Source organism: Alternaria dauci, chromosome 1 (assembly GCF_042100115.1).
Source record: "Alternaria dauci strain A2016 chromosome 1, whole genome shotgun sequence".
NCBI lineage: Eukaryota > Fungi > Ascomycota > Dothideomycetes > Pleosporales > Pleosporaceae > Alternaria > Alternaria dauci.
Window position 1 is genome coordinate 4,643,629 of NC_091272.1, and position 18,172 is coordinate 4,661,800.

General features: G+C 40.3%; 3 protein-coding genes across 3 annotated transcripts; 1 reads left to right on the forward strand and 2 right to left on the reverse strand.

Moving 5' to 3' along the window:
* Positions 1 to 10,573: 10,573 nt before the first annotated feature.
* ACET3X_001445 (uncharacterized protein) lies at positions 10,574 to 12,410 on the forward strand (the record flags this gene model as incomplete). Its single annotated transcript, XM_069446737.1, has 5 exons — positions 10,574 to 10,970; positions 11,018 to 11,092; positions 11,256 to 11,587; positions 11,640 to 12,036; positions 12,082 to 12,410. The coding sequence occupies 5 exons, from the start codon at positions 10,574 to 10,576 to the stop codon at positions 12,408 to 12,410; spliced, it is 1,530 nt and encodes a 509-aa protein (XP_069311687.1).
* A 142-nt stretch (positions 12,411 to 12,552) lies between these two features.
* On the reverse strand, positions 12,553 to 13,706 carry ACET3X_001446 (uncharacterized protein). The gene has a single exon (XM_069446738.1). The coding sequence runs from the start codon at positions 13,617 to 13,619 to the stop codon at positions 12,600 to 12,602; it is 1,020 nt and encodes a 339-aa protein (XP_069311688.1). The 5' UTR covers positions 13,620 to 13,706; the 3' UTR covers positions 12,553 to 12,599.
* Positions 13,707 to 16,353: 2,647 nt separating this feature from the next.
* Positions 16,354 to 18,020, reverse strand: ACET3X_001447 (uncharacterized protein; the record flags this gene model as incomplete). The annotated part of the gene is made up of 2 exons (XM_069446739.1): positions 16,354 to 17,937; positions 18,000 to 18,020. The coding sequence occupies 2 exons, from the start codon at positions 18,018 to 18,020 to the stop codon at positions 16,354 to 16,356; spliced, it is 1,605 nt and encodes a 534-aa protein (XP_069311689.1).
* Between the last annotated feature and the right edge of the window lie 152 nt (positions 18,021 to 18,172).

Here is an 18,172-nt window from a genome sequence, read left to right on the forward strand (position 1 = left end):
CTCGGGCGATATGGGATACATAGGTCCTGGGCTTAACTTTGCCCCTTCATCTAGGATGATCTCGTGATCCCAATCCTGATGGTCTGCCAAGTCCGTGGCTTCGTTTTCCTCGAAGAGTTCTCTAAACTCGTCGGTCTGATACTCTCTTGGTATCTCTAGTGGTAAGGGTCCTTCCTTCGTGGTCGCGACTCGTCTTATCCATATGACTCCTACTCTTTGAGGGTCCTTCTCATAGATTCTCATGATCTTATGAGGCGAGATCTTGCCGAACCTCCCGTCCTGGGTTGAGCTCTGGTCCTTCGGGCTCACTCTTTGGCGTACTCTAGCAACCTTGTGCACAGGTTCTCTTCTGAGTATCGTCTTCATTCGCCAGTCGATGGCGGGGTTATGGGCATCTAGCCAGTCATAACCAATCAACATGTCTAGTCCTCCTAGTTCCATTATGTCGATATTCATTTGGCACTCTATGCCAGCTATCCGTAGCTTTGTTGATTCGGTTTCCATCCGTATCATGCCGTTTCCATATTCCATGGGTTTCTCGTCGGCTAACAGTACCGATACTGGGTTCTTCTTAACCCGGTAGGGTAGTTCGTGTTTCTCCACCACTCTGGGTGAGATCATCGTTCGTGCGGCCCCGCTATCTACGAGCGCCTCGATGTTTCGTCCCTGTACAGATACGGTCGTGAGCAGCTGCTTCACCCGACCATCGGTATCCTGCACCTTCCTAAGGGTCGTTTTAGGACTGCCTTCACCAGCGTGACCCTGTCCCTGGCGGCATCCTAGTTTTTTGACTGCTTACCTTTCCTGTACTTAGGAAAGTAGCCTGTGTCATTCTTTGAGCTGTAGTGCGTCAAGCACCTGTCGTCGTAACAGAAGCTCCAATGAATGTTCTGGTGAGGTATCTCCTCCCTGGTGATCCTCTTCCTTGGTTGAGCCTTCTTGGCCTCGTGAATCTCACAATCTGCTACCTCGCAGATGTTTGATGATAGGGTGCGATGGTAATAGTCATCCACCTTGTGTGCTTCCTTGAGCTGCTTGCGATGGAAGTCACACCCGTTCCTGCATTGCGTCCATAGAAGTCTGTAGTGGATCTCCACTTTCTCTGGTTCGTGTAGATGGCAGATGTCTGCTAGACATTCGTCTGCCCAGAGGTTCAGGTGGCAGCACCGGTCCTGGTCTGTCCTGCAATCCTCCTTATCTTGCTTATGGAACTCGCAATTTATCTTACAGTCATACCAACACAAATCCTTGTGATCCTTGGTATCTTCTACTTCGTGGGCTTCTTGGTCCTCGACCTCAACCATTGGATCATCGAAGTAGGGTTGTTGGTGTATCGCCTGATACCCAATTTCTTCGGCATTCGGGCCGGTAATCATGATTCGTTCGCGAACCGTGCATTCGTCGGCGTAGTGTGTCTTGTTACCACATACCCAACACTGGTTGTTGGCTAATCGTTCCATCACGATGGTGCCTTTGACCTTCCAGTCAGTCTTCTTTGGCTGGCCCATGGTGAGAACTTCGTTGTCCGGTTTAACTCTTGGGACGATTTCGTAGCCTTCCTTATCCTCCAAGCGTGCCTCTTCGTATAGGTCTAAGTCGCTTAGGTTGTCATCCGGCTCTATCCCGGCCGGGTAAGGCGTGCCTTGTCTGATCATCCGGATCTTGACAGCTGCCTGTTTGACTTGTTCTTCTTCGCAATCCCTAGCGAAGTGTCCTGTCTTCCCGCATCGGAGACATGCTTTGTTGTCGTAACGCCGCTGGCGTTCTTCCTTGGAGAGACCGTCGTGTCTTTTACCTCCTCGGGTTTTCTTGTCTTTGGCCTTCTCTTGTACCTTGCCGGTCATGATGGCGTCGCCATCCCTGTCGAATCTACCACGCTGTTTCTTCATGTTGGGCAGGTTGGGTCGGAAGTATTTCTTCTGATCGTTTCGTTCCCACAACCTGTTGTCGATACGCGTGGCTAGCTCGATCAGAGCGTGTAGCGTCCCGGGCTTATCGTGGTGTACAAGGCCGTCCTTGACATTCTCTTTGAGGCCTGCTTCGAATACCGTTCGAAGTGCCGCATCATCCCAATCGATCCGTGCTTGTAGTTGCTTAAATTCCGCCGTGTATGCCGATACTGACGAGGTCTGCCTCAGGCGAGTGATCTTCTTCTCTGCCTGGTTCTGAGCGTCTACTTCTCCGAAGATGCGTCCCATCTCTTGCTTAAACTCTGTCCAACTTGCGAATAAGGTACGGGTTCCTTCTTTGGTGCCCATGTGTTCTGCATCCAGCAGATAATCGTCCACATAGGGTTGCATCCAATTGGAAGCCTTATCCTTCATGTATGTACTGGCCATGAGGATCTTTTCCTGGTCGTTGGGTACCTCGTTGTACTCGCAGTACAGGTCGATGTTGGTGAGAAATACTCGTAGCTTTTCTCGTTCTCCACCGTATTTCTCTGGTGACGCTATCTTGGGTTTCTTTGTAGCAACGGGTCGTTCGTTAGGGGTCATCATCAGTTGCCCTGCAAGCTGATTGATCATTGCCTGCATCTCAGCAATCTGCTGAGCCTGCGTGGTTGTGTGTTGCCTAAGATTCCTGAGCTCGGTGACGTTAGGGTTCTCTCCCTCGTCATCGGATGCTTCCAGCATCTCATCATTTTCTGGGGTAGGGCGTGCTGGCGTCGAGGGTCCCTGACCCTGAGCCCTGTTGTTCTGCGCGTTTCCCTGATGAGCCATTGTTGAATCTTAATCGGGCTGTCCTGTTGGTTAAACGTCCACTGATATCCAAGGTGGTTAAAGTGTTACACGGGGTTAGGCTATACTTCTCTAGGCTCGGTCCGTACTAAGGCGAGATAGATATTGGCGATAGTCCGTGAGGTAGGATATGGAATGATCAGGTGGAAAAGAGTTATCGTTGTAACCAAAGAATAACGCTACCAATTCTATAACAATAGAATAACTAGTTGACAATCTGTGTAAGAGATGAACTATTTGAGTTAACCACAACGAGTGTAATAATGAGATCCAACACATTCTTATACCCATTGCCATAGGTCCTGTCCTCCTTACCCTCCCTTCCAAGAGGGAGGCCTAGGAGGGCCGTGACCTCCCAATCCTCACTGGCCTCCCAGAGGCCAGGTCTTGGCGGGATGCCATTCCTTTCACGTGATCTGGGCCCCGCCCTAGATCCACTTTCGTCCAACGTGTCCGCCCGATGGTCTTCCTTCATGCGACCTGCATGAAAGGAAGGCAATTCCTTGTTACCTTGTAACATATTTCTTAAGATTTATTATTATAAGGAGTAGTATTTATACTAATCCTATACGTATAGAGATAGTACTCTAACAGCTAACCCTAACTAGTATTAAGGGGCTATAATCCTTCTTAGTGTTTACTAATTTCTATTAATACTTTATTAAGTACTATACTTAGGAAATAGCTACCCTTACTAATATTCTAAAAGGGAATTAAGTCTTCTACTAAGATAATACTATAGAAGCTACCTTTACTAAGCTAAAAGAGTACTTTATATATATACCTTTCTTATACTACTTTTATAAATTACTACAGATTTATATTAAGATAGATACCTTAATACTTATAATCTTAGGTATACTTTATTAGCTATTTAAAGATAAGAAATAGTACTTAGTAGTATTTATCTTAAGAAAGTGTTAGGCTATAAAACTAAATTATAAGGTATAAAATCTTAAACTTCTAGATATAGTATAAAGCTTTAAATGGTAGTAGTATTACCTAGAGGGTACTTATTATACTATCTAAGTTTTAATAGATTATAATAACTTATACTCTATACGCGCTATATAAAGGCTTAACCTTTATTAAGTATATTAAGTACTTTATTTAGGAGTATTTAATTTTAAAGTAAAATACTATCTAAGGAATACTAACTTAGTAGATAGACCCTTAAGAAGAGTAGATTATAAGTAAGAGAATATATCTTTAACTTAGTTATTACCTACCTTATAGAATAAGCTTCTAGTAAGGAATAAGCTTAGTAGAGTAAGAAGATCTATACTTAAGCTTAGTCTAGTAAGTATATATAAGATATATATTACTAATATTTATAGAACTAGTTAGGTCCCTACTACTAGTACTATAAGATATATACTATATATACTATACTTACTAGCTAAGGTATTAGTTAGTAGTAAACTTATATTAGTAGAGTCTAAAGCTTTATTAGATATTCTACTCTAGTTATAGTAAAGGGACGCCTTTACCTAGTAGTAAGTTATAGACTCTAAGTAGGTTTTATATACTTAAAGCTATAGAGGTATATAAGTTTAGTATACTAATTATAAAGAAGTCCTAAGATATAATAGTAGAATTTATATTCTAGAGGAACTAGCTATTAGGTAGAAAATTTTATCCTAATCCTATAATATATATATAGTAGGCTACTTTAGTATATATAAGATACTTAAGCTTATTAGTAAGTACTACTATTAGCTATTACTTAGCTAAGATATTTAGGAATATATAAAGACTTATACTATATATTAAAGAAGTAAAGCTATATAGTATAGTAAATATAGTAAGCTAGTATTACTACTAATCCTAGAGGATATCTTTAAGGAAGTCTCTTTAGATTTTATTAAAGGATTACTACTATTAAAAGATAGGTTAGGTTACGTCTTTAATATAGTACTTATAATTATAGACTACTTCTCTAAGATAGTTATCTATATACTTACTTTAAAAACCTAAGATATAAAATAGTTTATAGAATCCTACTTTAATTAGGTTATTTTAAAATATAGGGTATAGAAAAGTATTATATTAAACTAAGGCTTAGTATTTACTTCTATATTTTAGATAGAGATCTACTACTAACTATAAGTAAAGCGTAGGCTTAGTATAGCCTTCTATTTATAGATAGATAAGTAAACTAAATACTAGAATTAAACTATAGAGTAATACTTAAGAATTTTTATATCTAAAAAATAAGATAACTAAGTCTAATTATTATTAATAGTATAATTTACTTATAATAACTTTATTTATAAATTAATAAAAGCTACTCCTTTCTACTTTATTTATAGTAAGTACCCCTTACTTATAATACCTCCTAAGAATAGTAAGTAAGAGGGGGAGGTACTAAATATAGTAGATAGAGTTTAGCGTATATATAGTATATATATAGTAGTAATAGATTATCTATTAAAAGTATAAGAGTATTAAAGCTACTACTATAATAAGAAATATAAGCTAGATATTTTTTATAAAGGAGACCTTATTCTCTTTAGTATAAAGTATATTAACCTAGTTAACTAACTTAGTAAAAAGCTTTCTAGTAAGTATATTAGACTATTTTAAGTCTAGAATATAGTTAGGTTATAAGTATATTACTTACTTCTACTACTTTATTATTATATTTATAATATCTTCTACGTATCTCTTCTAGAATAATAGAATTCTAGGAAAAATAATAATAATAATATATAACTACTAGAAGTTACCCTAGAAGGTTAAGAAGTTTAGGAAGTTAAAAAAATCCTTAGAAAATATATAAGAAAAGGCTAGTTATAGTACTAGCTAAGATAGAAAGAATATAATAAATCTTAGGATACTTAGACCTTAGCCTTTAACTTTAAAGATATAGAAGAACTACTCTAAGACTTTAAAGTATTATAAAGCTTATAGTATATAAAGTAATAAAAAAGAGTATAATAAAAGAATTTATAATATACTTAAGGTATAAATACTATAGTATAGGATTTTAAGTATCTATATATATAAAAAGTAAAAAATATAAAAAAAGAAAAAATTAAGCCTTACTATCTTTATTATCTTTACTACCTTTACTATCCTTACTACCTTTACTACTTTTATTACTCTTACTATCTCTACTATCTTTACTATCCTTACTATCCTTACCTATACTATACTTAGACCTAGTATCTTCTAGTTATATAGCTAGCGTATTAGTAATACTATCCTTATTCTCCTTATTAGATAGACCCTTATTATTATTATTATTATTATTATTATTATTATTACTATTACTATTAGTACTATTTTAGAAAAAGTTAGTTAAAATAAATAAGGTTAGAAGATAAAGTATAAGAGTATACTATAATTACTATATAACTAACTAACTACTCTAAAGTAGTAGTAATCTTATACTACTTAACTAGAATTAAGCTAAGAAAGTTAGTAGAAGTTATAAGAATCTAAGTAAGAACTCCTAAAGGAGTCCTAAAGTAAGTAGTAATATATTAGTAGTTAGTAAGCTCTAAGTTAAACTAGTACTATATATATATAAGCTTAATACTTATATAAAGTCCTATAGTATTAGTTTTAAGAGTAGTAGTACCTTTTATAGTAGTATTATACCTTATATATAAGTAGTATAAATAATTAATATAAGTATTTAAGTTAGTAAGAACTTATAAAGATTAGCTAAAGTATAATATACTTAAAAGATTTTAAAGAACTTACTAAAGTATAACTACTATAGTTACTAAAACTATAGTAATTATAGTAATACTTATCTAGCTTCTTATAAATCTACTTTTACTTATAAATAGTTTAAGTATAGTATAAGGAAGTTATATAAGTAGTAATTACATTAGTATACTTATTACTATTACTCTAAATAAATACTATAGTACTTTAGAAGTAATACTTCTTAATATATTTTAGATTAAGATAATAAACTATCTTAAGAAGCTTATAGCTTATATAAAGAGTATATTTAAAGTATATATTAATATTAGTATAAAGGTATTAAGTAAGGTATTAGAAAGATTTCTATTATAATAAATAATAAATAAATAGTTACTATAGAGAATTCTACTCCTACTTTACTAAAAATTCTATAACCCTAAAGAGGAAGTAAATAAAAACTTACCTTTACTATAATAAAGTAAAAGTATAAAGGTAACTTATTATAAAATCCTTAGTTACTTTTATATTACTCTTAGACTTAGTAATAAATATAATATACTTTACTTTAATACTATAACTATATAGTATAAGATATATACATATAAAGTAAACTTAAAGACTAAATACTCTTTTCTTATTTTTTAATAAAGATTTTAGGTTTTTATTAAAGTTAAGACTATTAAGGATACTTACCTAAGAGGGGAGGTTCTATAATATATAAGATATAGTTTAACTAAAAGAGTACTAAGGTTTTAATATAATTACTTTTCTTATTATCTTTATAAATAAGGAACTTACTCTTAACTTATACTTTACGTATAAGAAGACTAGTAAGAATTATTATTATTACTTTCTTAGTATACTATTAGTATATAGACCTATCCCTTACTATTCTCTTATAGTATAAAGTAAATACTATTACTTATAACTACCTTTTATATTATAATACCTTATTATCCTAAGCTTATTAAATACGTCTTAGTAACTAGAAAATAGCTCCTTTATAGTAATCCTTAGGGTTATTAAGTTATAGAGTATACCTCTTAGTTTCTCTCCTCTTCTTAATAGCTAGGGACTCCCTAAGGCCCCTAATTTCTCTATAAAGGATACTATTTTAGGTAGTAATATAATATAAACTTTATTAAAGCTTCTTAATATCTTTATCCCTCTAATCTTTAACTAAATAGTGTATTATAAACTTTAATTTAAGCTAGTCCTTAGTACTAAGTACTAAAGTTAAGCTTTTATCTAAATCTAATACCTTATTATAAAATTTTTAGAGTATAACCTTAGGGTTAGGTAGGTATATACCTATTACTTTAAAGGACTTTCTAATTACTAAAGGTTTAAAAGTATTACTCTAAGCCCTCTAAAAGAGTAAGAAAAAGTTTCTTTTTACTATATTAAGTAACCCTTAGCTACTATAGAGGTATACTATTAACTAGTTTATATAAGTACTTAAAAGGGGTTTAAATATCCTAACGTTAAAGGGTTAAAGCGTATAGGTTATATAAGGTAGAAATATAGCTAATAGGATATTATTATTATTATAATAATTAATAAAATCTATAGTTATATAAGATCTATAGCTATTAAGGAGTAGTAATTAGTACCCTATTAAAGTATATTATCTAGTCTCTTACTTAAAAACCTCTTTTAATTAAGCTAATCCTATATTATTATTACTCTAGCTAGAGGGAGATAAGGTAAAAAAGACTAAGTGTTTTCCTAGATTAATAGCGTCTGTCTAGGTTAATTAAACTATCCTATTAGCTACCTTATAGATAAGAGATAGACTTAAAACTAAGCTATCTAAATAAATATAAGCTAGTACTATTATTTACTTAGTTAAGCTATCTTAAAGCGCTTAAGTAACCCCTTTTTAGCTATATAATACCTTATTATTAGCTTTAACCTTTATAGACTTTTTTTTATTATTATAGTATATTTAGAGACTTTTTTAAGATAAAGCGCTAACTAGGTAACTATAGGCTTATATAAGCCTATATTTAGTATAGCTAGTACGTACGTAGTATATTATAAATACTAGATACTAAAGATATATAATAGTATTATACGCCTACTAGAGATAAGATATAACCTTCTAATATATATACTATCCTCTACTATCTTTTACTATCCTCTACTATCCTTTACTATATCTACTCTTTATAACTACTACTACTACCTTTACTACTACTACCTCTACCCCTGTAAGTACTATCCTAAGAATAACTAACTAGCTACTTATAGTATAGCTACTACTACTACTTAATAATTAGCTTTAGTTAGAGGAATATTAATAGTAGTATAGCCTATACCTTATTCTCTTATCTTTATAGTATCTTTTTAAATTCCCCCTCTTTAAGCCTAGAATACTAGTCTTTAAGTACTCTTTTAATATTAATAGCTTAGTAGTATAACTATTTCTTAGTCTCTTTACTCTACCTACTAAAGGTTAGGTAGGTAAGGTAGCTAAATATAAGGAGATTAATAAGGTAGTAAGTATTAGTGTAGATAATCTCCTTATACTTTATAACTCTCTTTAGATATTATATTCTAGTCTCCTTATAAGTTACCTCTATAATAATATTACTAACCCTAGACCTCTTAATAAGGTACTAGCTAATAGATTTACTTTTACTAAGGATTTAGAGTATTAGAGGTATTTACTCCTCTAGCTCCTTACTAACTACTAGATTTAGCTCCTAGGTATATATAGTAGTAGGGCTTATATTATTTATATTTAATAGGTTAAGGGGCTCCTTACTAGAGAAGGTATACTAGCCTAGCTAGATAGCTATAATAAGTTACCTTAAGGGATATATAGTATTTATATATAGTATAATTTAATTATATATAGTAGGATACTTAAAGTTAGTATTAGTATAAAGGTTAGAAGTAGCTAGGTTTTTATATAACCCTTCTTAGTTATAGTAAATATACTATATCCTCCCCTTTATAATATATTATAATTATATTACTAGCTAATACTAGTAATCGCTATTAGATCTCTACTAAGGTTTAATAGGTGTCTTTTTTAGTTACCTTTAGTAAATTTTTTTTAACTTTAGTTTTTACGTATAGATGTTAGAGCTTTACTACTATAAAACGCTAATTAGTCTAGCGTTTAAATCGCGTTATTACTTTATCTTTTCTATTAACTTTTATAACTAATAAGTAGAGGGATAGCTACTTTTTACTTTTTTAAAGTTTTATTTTAATAATACCCCCCTACTTATAGAAAATAAAAAATTATAATACCTTATTAAAGACGCCTTTTATTCTCCTAAGTATCTTAAGTTAAAACCCCTTCTTATCTATATTAAATATATAGGTAGGCTATACTTAATACTCCTCTATCTTTTAATATAAAAGCTTAAAGTATAAGTAGTATTTATCCCCTAAATTAGTATTATAGCGTAATTAATCTATCCCCTAAGTATACTAAGATATAAGATAGTTATTATTTTAGTTAATAAACTATATAACCTAGGTTTCTAAGACCTCTTTTCTAGCTAAAGAACTTATAAATCTCTTTATTATAGTCCTTATAGGGGGTATATAACGCTTAGTAAGTATTTTAATATATTATATAAGCTTAGATTTATATTATAGATATAGGGATAGCTTACGTAAGCTATAGTATTTAGTTTTACCCTAGTATCTTTAAGTAATCGTAACGCGGTTAATATTATACTTTTTAGCGACTTATTAGTATAAGAAATATTCTCCTAAGTTATATAATTTAATTTCTATAATTACTTCTTAAATTAGATCTATATTAGTAGAGTTATAACGCGTTAAAGTGTTGTTATTATTATAGTAGGGGTGTTCATCGAGCGACCATAATCATCGAACGCACGGACACGGTAGTCAATGAGCGTCCAAGGATTTGATGCCTTCTACGCCGATGACGCCCTTTGCAGGCCGTACTTCCACACCCACACATCTCCAAAATCATACCCATCGCGAGCCTCCCTTGACAGAACTTTCTTGAATCGAATGAGCCCAGTACATCCGCTCATTCATTGTGGGAAGGAATGACCGAAAATGCCGACCGCATGGACCGAGCGCTCCGTTATGGCAGGCTTATTTAGCTGTTGCTACGCACCCGGGATGAACAGCGAGCAATTACGCCTCTTCGCAAAACCATCCGTTGCTTTCGATGTAAGATGCTAGATATCCGTCTCGTCATCAAGTTTGCTGCGGGTATTCTGCTCCACGCGACAGTCTTCTCCAGACATCTCGAATGGGATCGACGCGCACCCAACATCTTGGCCTTCGCCTATGCTGCCTTCGTAGCTACAGTGGTCATCATCGCCATCAGTGAGGGTGTCTCATTGAGATTGTCAGTCGTATCGGCCAGCGCTGTCGTCACATGCTTTCTCGGTGGCTTCCTCTGTTCTATGATCATCTATCGACTGTTCCTGCATCCTCTCAAATTATTCCCCGGACCAATAGCTGCTCGCGTGACTAGTCTGTGGATCATCAGGCAAAACATACCAGACCTGAAATTTTATGTCAAGTTGCGCAGTCTGCATGATCAATACGGAGACTTCGTGCGGATACGTAAGTTAAGACCACAGCAGTATGAAGGTGCCACTAATTTCCTCCAGGACCACGAGAAATCTCGATCTGCCATCCCGATGCCGTAAAAGACGTTCACGGACCCAGAAGCAACATCAAGAAAGGCGAATTCTACGATCAAACCTAACCATTCCATACCTTGCAATTCATCCGTGATCCAGATCTTCACAAACAGCAACGTCGGTATTGGGACAAGGCCTTTCATAATACTGGTCAGTGAGTTTGGATCATACCTATAATCTTAGCTGACAATCGCAGCATTGCAAGACTATATGCCACGACTCAAGAGGCACTATCGCCTTACTGCCGATATACTCTCCCACCATGCGGCTTCCAGCACACCGATAAATGCTAGTGGTGCTTTCTTAGATCTCTTCTTCGATGTCATATCGGACCTAACGTTTGGTCAATCATTTGATACGCAAACTACGAATCAGCGAAGCCCGATCGTGGCAGATTTTCTTAGAAAGCAGAAGGCGGTTGGCTTTGCACTGCTTAATATGCCTCTGCTTCATATCGCCAGGAACCTACGTATCTTGTTGAAAAGGCAGAAGTCTTGGGAAGGCTGGTACGATGAAGCTTTGCAAGCGCGCAGCAAGGTAAGCCATTCAGGCTCTATCCAGCTCGTACCTGATCTGCTCACACGCGCAGATGCATAGTCATGAGCCGGACATATACACATACTTGTCGCAATCTGATGGCTTCAAGAATAATGCTTTGAGTGAAGCGAAGTTGGCTATCGTTGCTGGTGCTGATACGAACGCCATTACAGTGTCCAATGTTTGCTACCTGCTGTGCCAGCACCCCGTATATCAAGCTCAACTTTACAAAGAGTTATCAGGCTTGCGGAGTTTGGACGGAGTCATCGATGATCGTGACTTGTTAGGCAAATCTTACCTGACTGGCATCATTAACGAAACATTGAGGCGGCATCCGCCCGTACCCTCCGGCCTTCAGCGTGTGACGCCTGCGGAGGGTGCGATCATCGCAGGCCAATATATTCCAGGCCATATGAACGTAACGACACCAACGTACGCTCTGCATCGAGGTATTTAGTTCTCCCGCATGGCGTACTTTACACTGACCCTTGTAGATTCACGCGCGTTCGTCCGGCCCGACGATTTTATACCTGAACGCTGGTCATCCCAACCTGACCTCATCCTTCGTAGAGACGCATTCGTGCCATTCGGTTTGGGGGGATACAACTGCGCGGGGAAGCCGTTGGCTATGATGCAGCTACGTATGGTTGTTGCCATGATCTTCAGAAGATTTACGGTCTCATTCGCGCCTGACAAGGAAGGATCGTGCCAGTATTTCATCAACCATCAAGCCGACTGTTTTACGCTGCACCTCAAACCGCTTCCTCTGTTTATTGGGGAAAGATCTGCCATCTCTGAGTTGCAGAATCTGGCTGATCTATGATCTACTTTAGGTTCTTGTCGAAGGCTCCTCACAAAACACCCGTAGTTTTGATAGTCCATCCTTGTGGGCAGCGAAGCGTTAGTACTACAGTCGTTCACTAGTACCAGTAATAAACTTGCAAAGTCGAACGTAAGAGAGGAGATTTCAACTTCTGTAAAGGGAGAGTGTAGGTACCAAAGTAGCGACAGTTTACACATTAACAGCAACAACCTTCCCACCCTCGGTGTAAGTGCCATTCACTGGGACAGCCTGACCTCCCGATGTTGTAACATAGACCACGCCTTGGTCTCTCCATGTTCTTCCAAAAGCAGCCGCAGTCGCACCAGCAACCACCGTTGAATTCAGTCCTCCAACGATCAAGCTTCGACTTCCATCTGCATCCACTCGTGTCAACGTGTTCCCGCCGTTATCCGTAACAAAGGCGACGCCGTCCGCAGACATGGCGAAATCATCTCCAGGTAAATTGGTTTGGAGGGTTTCATACGGTCCGGTCGCCTCACCAGTCGATGTATCGATTTTGACACGACAGAACAATCCTTTCAACGCGTTGATGTAGTAAAGATACCCATCGAAGATTTTGATCCCGTTAATACCCAGCACAATAAATGCTCCCTCCGCCGGCTTCATCGTCTCATCTTCGAGTACAGCATCGTACTTGCCCGTCCAGACATTCAATCGCCAAACGAGTCCAAGAACGGAGTCTGAAATCAGAACAGTGCCCCTCTTGCGATCTAGCGTCGTCATTCCGTTCAGGAGACTGGCTTCGGGGAGCGCCTCGATCTCGGAGACTCTTTCGCATTTTGCCAAATCACCACGATTAAAGTCAATTCGCCATACCGAATAGCTCGCTGGATCTGATTCTCCCCGTGCGATGGAGTAGTTGCCTGCGATGAATACGAAGACGTCGGGGCTTATCTCTGTGATTCCAAACAGGCTGGTCGTGTTCGTTTCGTCTTCGAGATTTGTGATGAGGGTTGCAGTGTTGCTGTGGAAAGGATTGATTTCGTATAGGGAGGGGCGGTCGATTAGTGTGACTAGAAGGTTTCCGTTTGAGCGGACGACGATATTTTCGATCCATGTGCCATTGTCGAATTGGTATAATAGTCGGGCGGAAGCCTCGGAACTGGTCGGGAGAGCTGCAGCAGCAGCAAGAGGAACTCGTAAGATTGAGATGATGAGAAGGGCGAAGAAGGTGCCAAGGTGAAACATTTTGGATTGATGTTAAGCTGTTATGGACACCAAATGTGGTCCTTTCATGCTGCATTTATATGCCGTAGAAATCGATACCATTGTCAATTGCACAGCTCAGTTCGCTTGATAAGCATCATTTTCATAGACATTATGTGAAAGGCACGTTTGGTGTCCGTTAGCACATGACGTGGGTCTGAGGCTTTGTAAGCTTGTGCCTACAGTTCCGCATCTCGAGGTCTTGCCCAGGGTACCATGTTTTGATAAGATGGGAAAATGTCAGCAACTGGGAACACAACTCTCGTTTAATCAGAGAGCTGCACAAGGGTAAATAATGTCCAACACTGGATTTATTGACTTGGGAGATTTCTCAGCCGCATTTAGCGTTCCAAAGGTTGGCTTGCATGGCGGTGTATTGTACACATCATTGGTGGTATATCAGGACCGACTGACCTTGGAATAAGTCGACAAGACTACTTAGGTAATCATTGTCTCGGAGTTTCGCGACTGCGCATAGTGCGAGCCTGCTAGGCGTTTTGTTTTCAATAAATCGTTCAGAGTCGGGCCACTTCTCACGATGCAGCTGCTACCGTAGCATCCGGTAGGCGAAGAAAGACTCTCTTACAAGACTAGCTTGGCAAGCCAACCGTTTAGGCTAATTGTGACTCGTACAATGCAGTGAGACAGAATCGGGCCGCAGTTGGGTGTCGTATTGAGGATGGTCACGATGCAGCGGCGAGAATTACCTTGAAAATCAGGCAAAGAATTATCTCGGCAACAAGTCAGTATGGCTTTTGCTCTACAGTTCAAAAATGTTTGTCGGAGGCGACTTGACTCATGCTTCCAGTATCTGCGTGTACACTTCTCCAACTCTCCATCTCCCAGCAAACAATCCAACCACCCTCTTGAATCCCTCCATCTCCCTCTCCTCCAAACAATCATCATCTGCATAGAATTCTCTCGTCTTCCAAACCGCCACTCCCGCTCTAACAACGCAACACAGCCCTGCAAAAGGCAGTCTTTCCACCCCATCACCCCCATTCTCCCCGCCTTCCCATCCCCCTTCCCCATTGATTTTCCCAATCGCCACCTTCACCATATCCCAAGCCATACGTCTCGCGTACTTGAGCGCCAAGTGTACCTTCTCATACTCTGCATGCGGACGTCCTGCTAGCACTGGTAAGCTAGACGACAGGTGCCGTATCTGTGCTTCTTGGAGTAGAATGTTTGTGCAAAAGGCTAGCGCAATAGCGTCGCAGTGCAGCCACGTGTGCGGTTCGGGTTTGGAGACAAGGGCTTGGATACAAGATGTCAGAGTTGATGTTGCTGTGTCGTAGGCGTAAGGAGGTGGTGATGATGATGATGATGAAGAGCTAGTAGCGAGAGAGGAGATGTACTCCAAAGCTGGGCCTGTAGCGAGAGAGACGGTGGATCGAATGTGTAGTTTCCGTGCAGAGATTGCTGATGCTAAGTGGAGTGGTGGGTGTGGTGGTATCTCAGGAGCTAGATTGTTTGAGACAGATTGAGTGATTGCGTGTGCAGAGTAGAGGATCAGAGGAAGATGTGTAGGCGATGTCAGAGATATGACGCGGTCTAGCATGAGCAGACTAGGCTTTATCCACTCCAGTGTTGACGTCAGGTTTGTGCTTTTTGTGGCTGAATGTTCTAGGAGTTGGTGTATAGCTACGCTTGTTGACATGGTTTGGAAGGCTTGAATTGACATGCCCTGACTTGTTTCGTAGACGGCGAGGAGCATAGAAGCTTGGAGGACACAGGTGTTAACGTCGGCGCTGCTTTGGAGGATGGCGAGCGATTGTTTCAGTGCGTGGTAGAGTTGGCAGCGTATTATGTGCTCTGCATTCTCGCATGGCCGCCGGTTCACTAGCCACAGACACAACAGTAGCAGCGGGTGATCTGCCCCGTTGTGTGGTGGTTGCTGATAAGTAACGTCGTTTCGATGGCCTCTCAGCAAGTCTTCTGGTAGAATAGGACACCATTGTTGGATCGACGGACTGAAATCTTCCGAAGCGAGGGATACGTCCACATTTGCTTGATCCAGTATGTTGTACACTATATCGGCTAACCTTGCCTGGCTCCCAGAAGCTTCCTCAGAGTCAACGACTGCTGATACCGCATGCAGCAACTCCATTGTACCCCGCGACGAGAGATCAACATGAGCACATTCTTTGAAACTTATGACTGGTGGCTCTACCTCCACGTCTCCAAGGCGTGGCGGTTCTTTGTACGGCGTGTAATCACACACCCTCCCCTTCCTAGCAGTCCATCAGTCCGCGAGTACTTGATTCGATAGTGGAAAAGAACTCACACAGCACATCTTTGGCACTGCGGCAGCACTCTATCACATTTCTGTTTCCTCACCCGGCAGTACATGCATACATTCGCCGCCTTTGCTGTTACAGGTATGAAGCTAGCTATTGCACTCATCTTGCACCCGAGTCCGCCAATCAGATGGCTCGGAAGATACGACGTGAGGAGTTTCGTCGGAAACTGTAGTAAAAAGATGTTACTGCACGAGTCAACAAGCAGCGGCCGATGCAGCGATAAAGACAATCTGTAAATATGGTTGTGTCGCTGACGTGCAGGTAAGCAGGGTTTAGCGGATCGGCATCGGCATCTTGTACCGCGGCATCATGACTTACAAATCCTGGGTTGCCGCACGCTCGAATGAATCGTTATAGTTTGTACATTTCGTTGTTGGGTATCTACATTTCTTCTCCTACTGGCTTTCTCCCATTTACCCTGCAACCAGTCCATCCCTAGGCTCTTCGACAATCTCACTCTTGCCATTCCCATTATCCACTACCCTCTCCTCCACCCTACCTCCAGGCTCGAGCCCCACCGCTTTGGCCTCGTCTTCTTCCTTCTTAGCCAACTTCTCTGCCTCTTGTTCTAGCCTCTTCTTTTCTTTCTTGCTAACTGTCATACTGCCCTTCTCCAACGCTTCCTTGGGCAGTGGTCGAACATACGGTTGGCAGACCCAATAGGGCCTTTTGACGCGGGCTACAGTGGCGAGGGAAGACTCGTAAGGATCCAGGTTTTCTCCTGCTATCTCCTCAATCGGGGCGGGAAGTTGCGTCGCGGAAGTCGACTCATTGGCATGCTCCTGTTCGTACTTCTGGATACCCTCTTTAACGGCCTTCTCTACCAGGCTTAGCACGTTTTCAAATGCATCAATGTCGCCTGTCCGTGATCGGGCGAGTGCGTCGCGCACATTGTGATGCTGCGAAACAAGAGGACGGAGGAGATGGAAAAGATGCGCTTGCATGGCCGTGAGGTTGGGATTCGAAGCTTCTTTCTTCTTCTCCGATTTCGACATTGGTTTTCTCTTCTTCTGTGGCGGGCCGTCCTGTTCGTCTCCTGCTCTCTTGCCATTCTCCGCGGCGTTGTTGGTGTTTTCTTGTGGCAGCTCTTCGGCGTCTCCAGGCATCCAAAGGGGCTTCCGTTGAGGCGGTTCCTGGCCGAGAGCGTATTTGTGAATGATGTCCATGTATCGTCTCATCACAGCGTCCATCCTATATCCACCTTTTCCGTCGCGCCCACGCCAGTACTCTCGTCCTTCCTGGCCAGGTGGTGGTGGTGCGGCAAATATGGTCGGATCGTAAAGGTTTCCTTCTGCGCTCATGACGCCATCTGCACCTGTCGCCTCCAGACATGCCGCAATGTCCTCATGCTGGAGGATGTTTCCATTGGCGAATATGACAGTCTCCTTAGGGAGGTTCTCCCGTAGATAGTGGATCATTTTCCAATCTGCCAGTCCCGTGTTGTGACCCTTTTGTTCTCTCCGTCGGCCGTGTACGGTGATGATGCTTGCGCCAGCGTCCAGCAGTGTTTTTGCGTAGGCCAGGGTCTTTTCCGGTGTCTCAAGCACCCTCATCTTTGCAGTGACTGGAACATCCAACTCTTCGTGGAGCTTGCGTATCATCCTCGATATCAGGTCCCAGTCCTCTTGTAGAAAAGCGCCGTACTTGCCCCGCTTCGCAATGCCTTGTGGACATCCCAGATTCAGATCTACGGCATCGCAAAAGGGCGCAACGTGTTTCGCGGCTCGCAAAAAATCGTCGGGGTCGTTTGAGCAGAACTGCACCGTGAGGGGTCTGTCGAATGCCGGGTTGCCATCGAGATGTCTATCTGAGTCGGGTAATTGTGAGAGGTGATAGTCGTCGGTGGGTGACGGGATAGTCGATTTGAGAGGTTGAAAGTGAGCATCGCGGTAGTTGCTCTTCTCACCGAACATCTTGGAGTGGAACATTGGGGTGTACGCTAGGAGGTTTTTCTGCTGAGACTCGGGGAGGAAGGAGCGCGACAGTAATCGCCATGCCTGTAGAAGCCATTCCGTTAGCCATAATCGCAGGCGAGTCGTATCGAGATGAAGAGACGTACGAACTCGGACTGTTCAACCATCGGCGCGAGCACCAGCTTCGGACTGCCGATACTCTCATAGAATGCGCGTCCGTGGAGTTTTCTTCTTTTTCCGTTCTCTTGAGCGGACCCATCTCCGTGGCCTTGACCATGTATAACCCCTGCCATCTCCTCGTTCGCCTGTATCCTCGTCT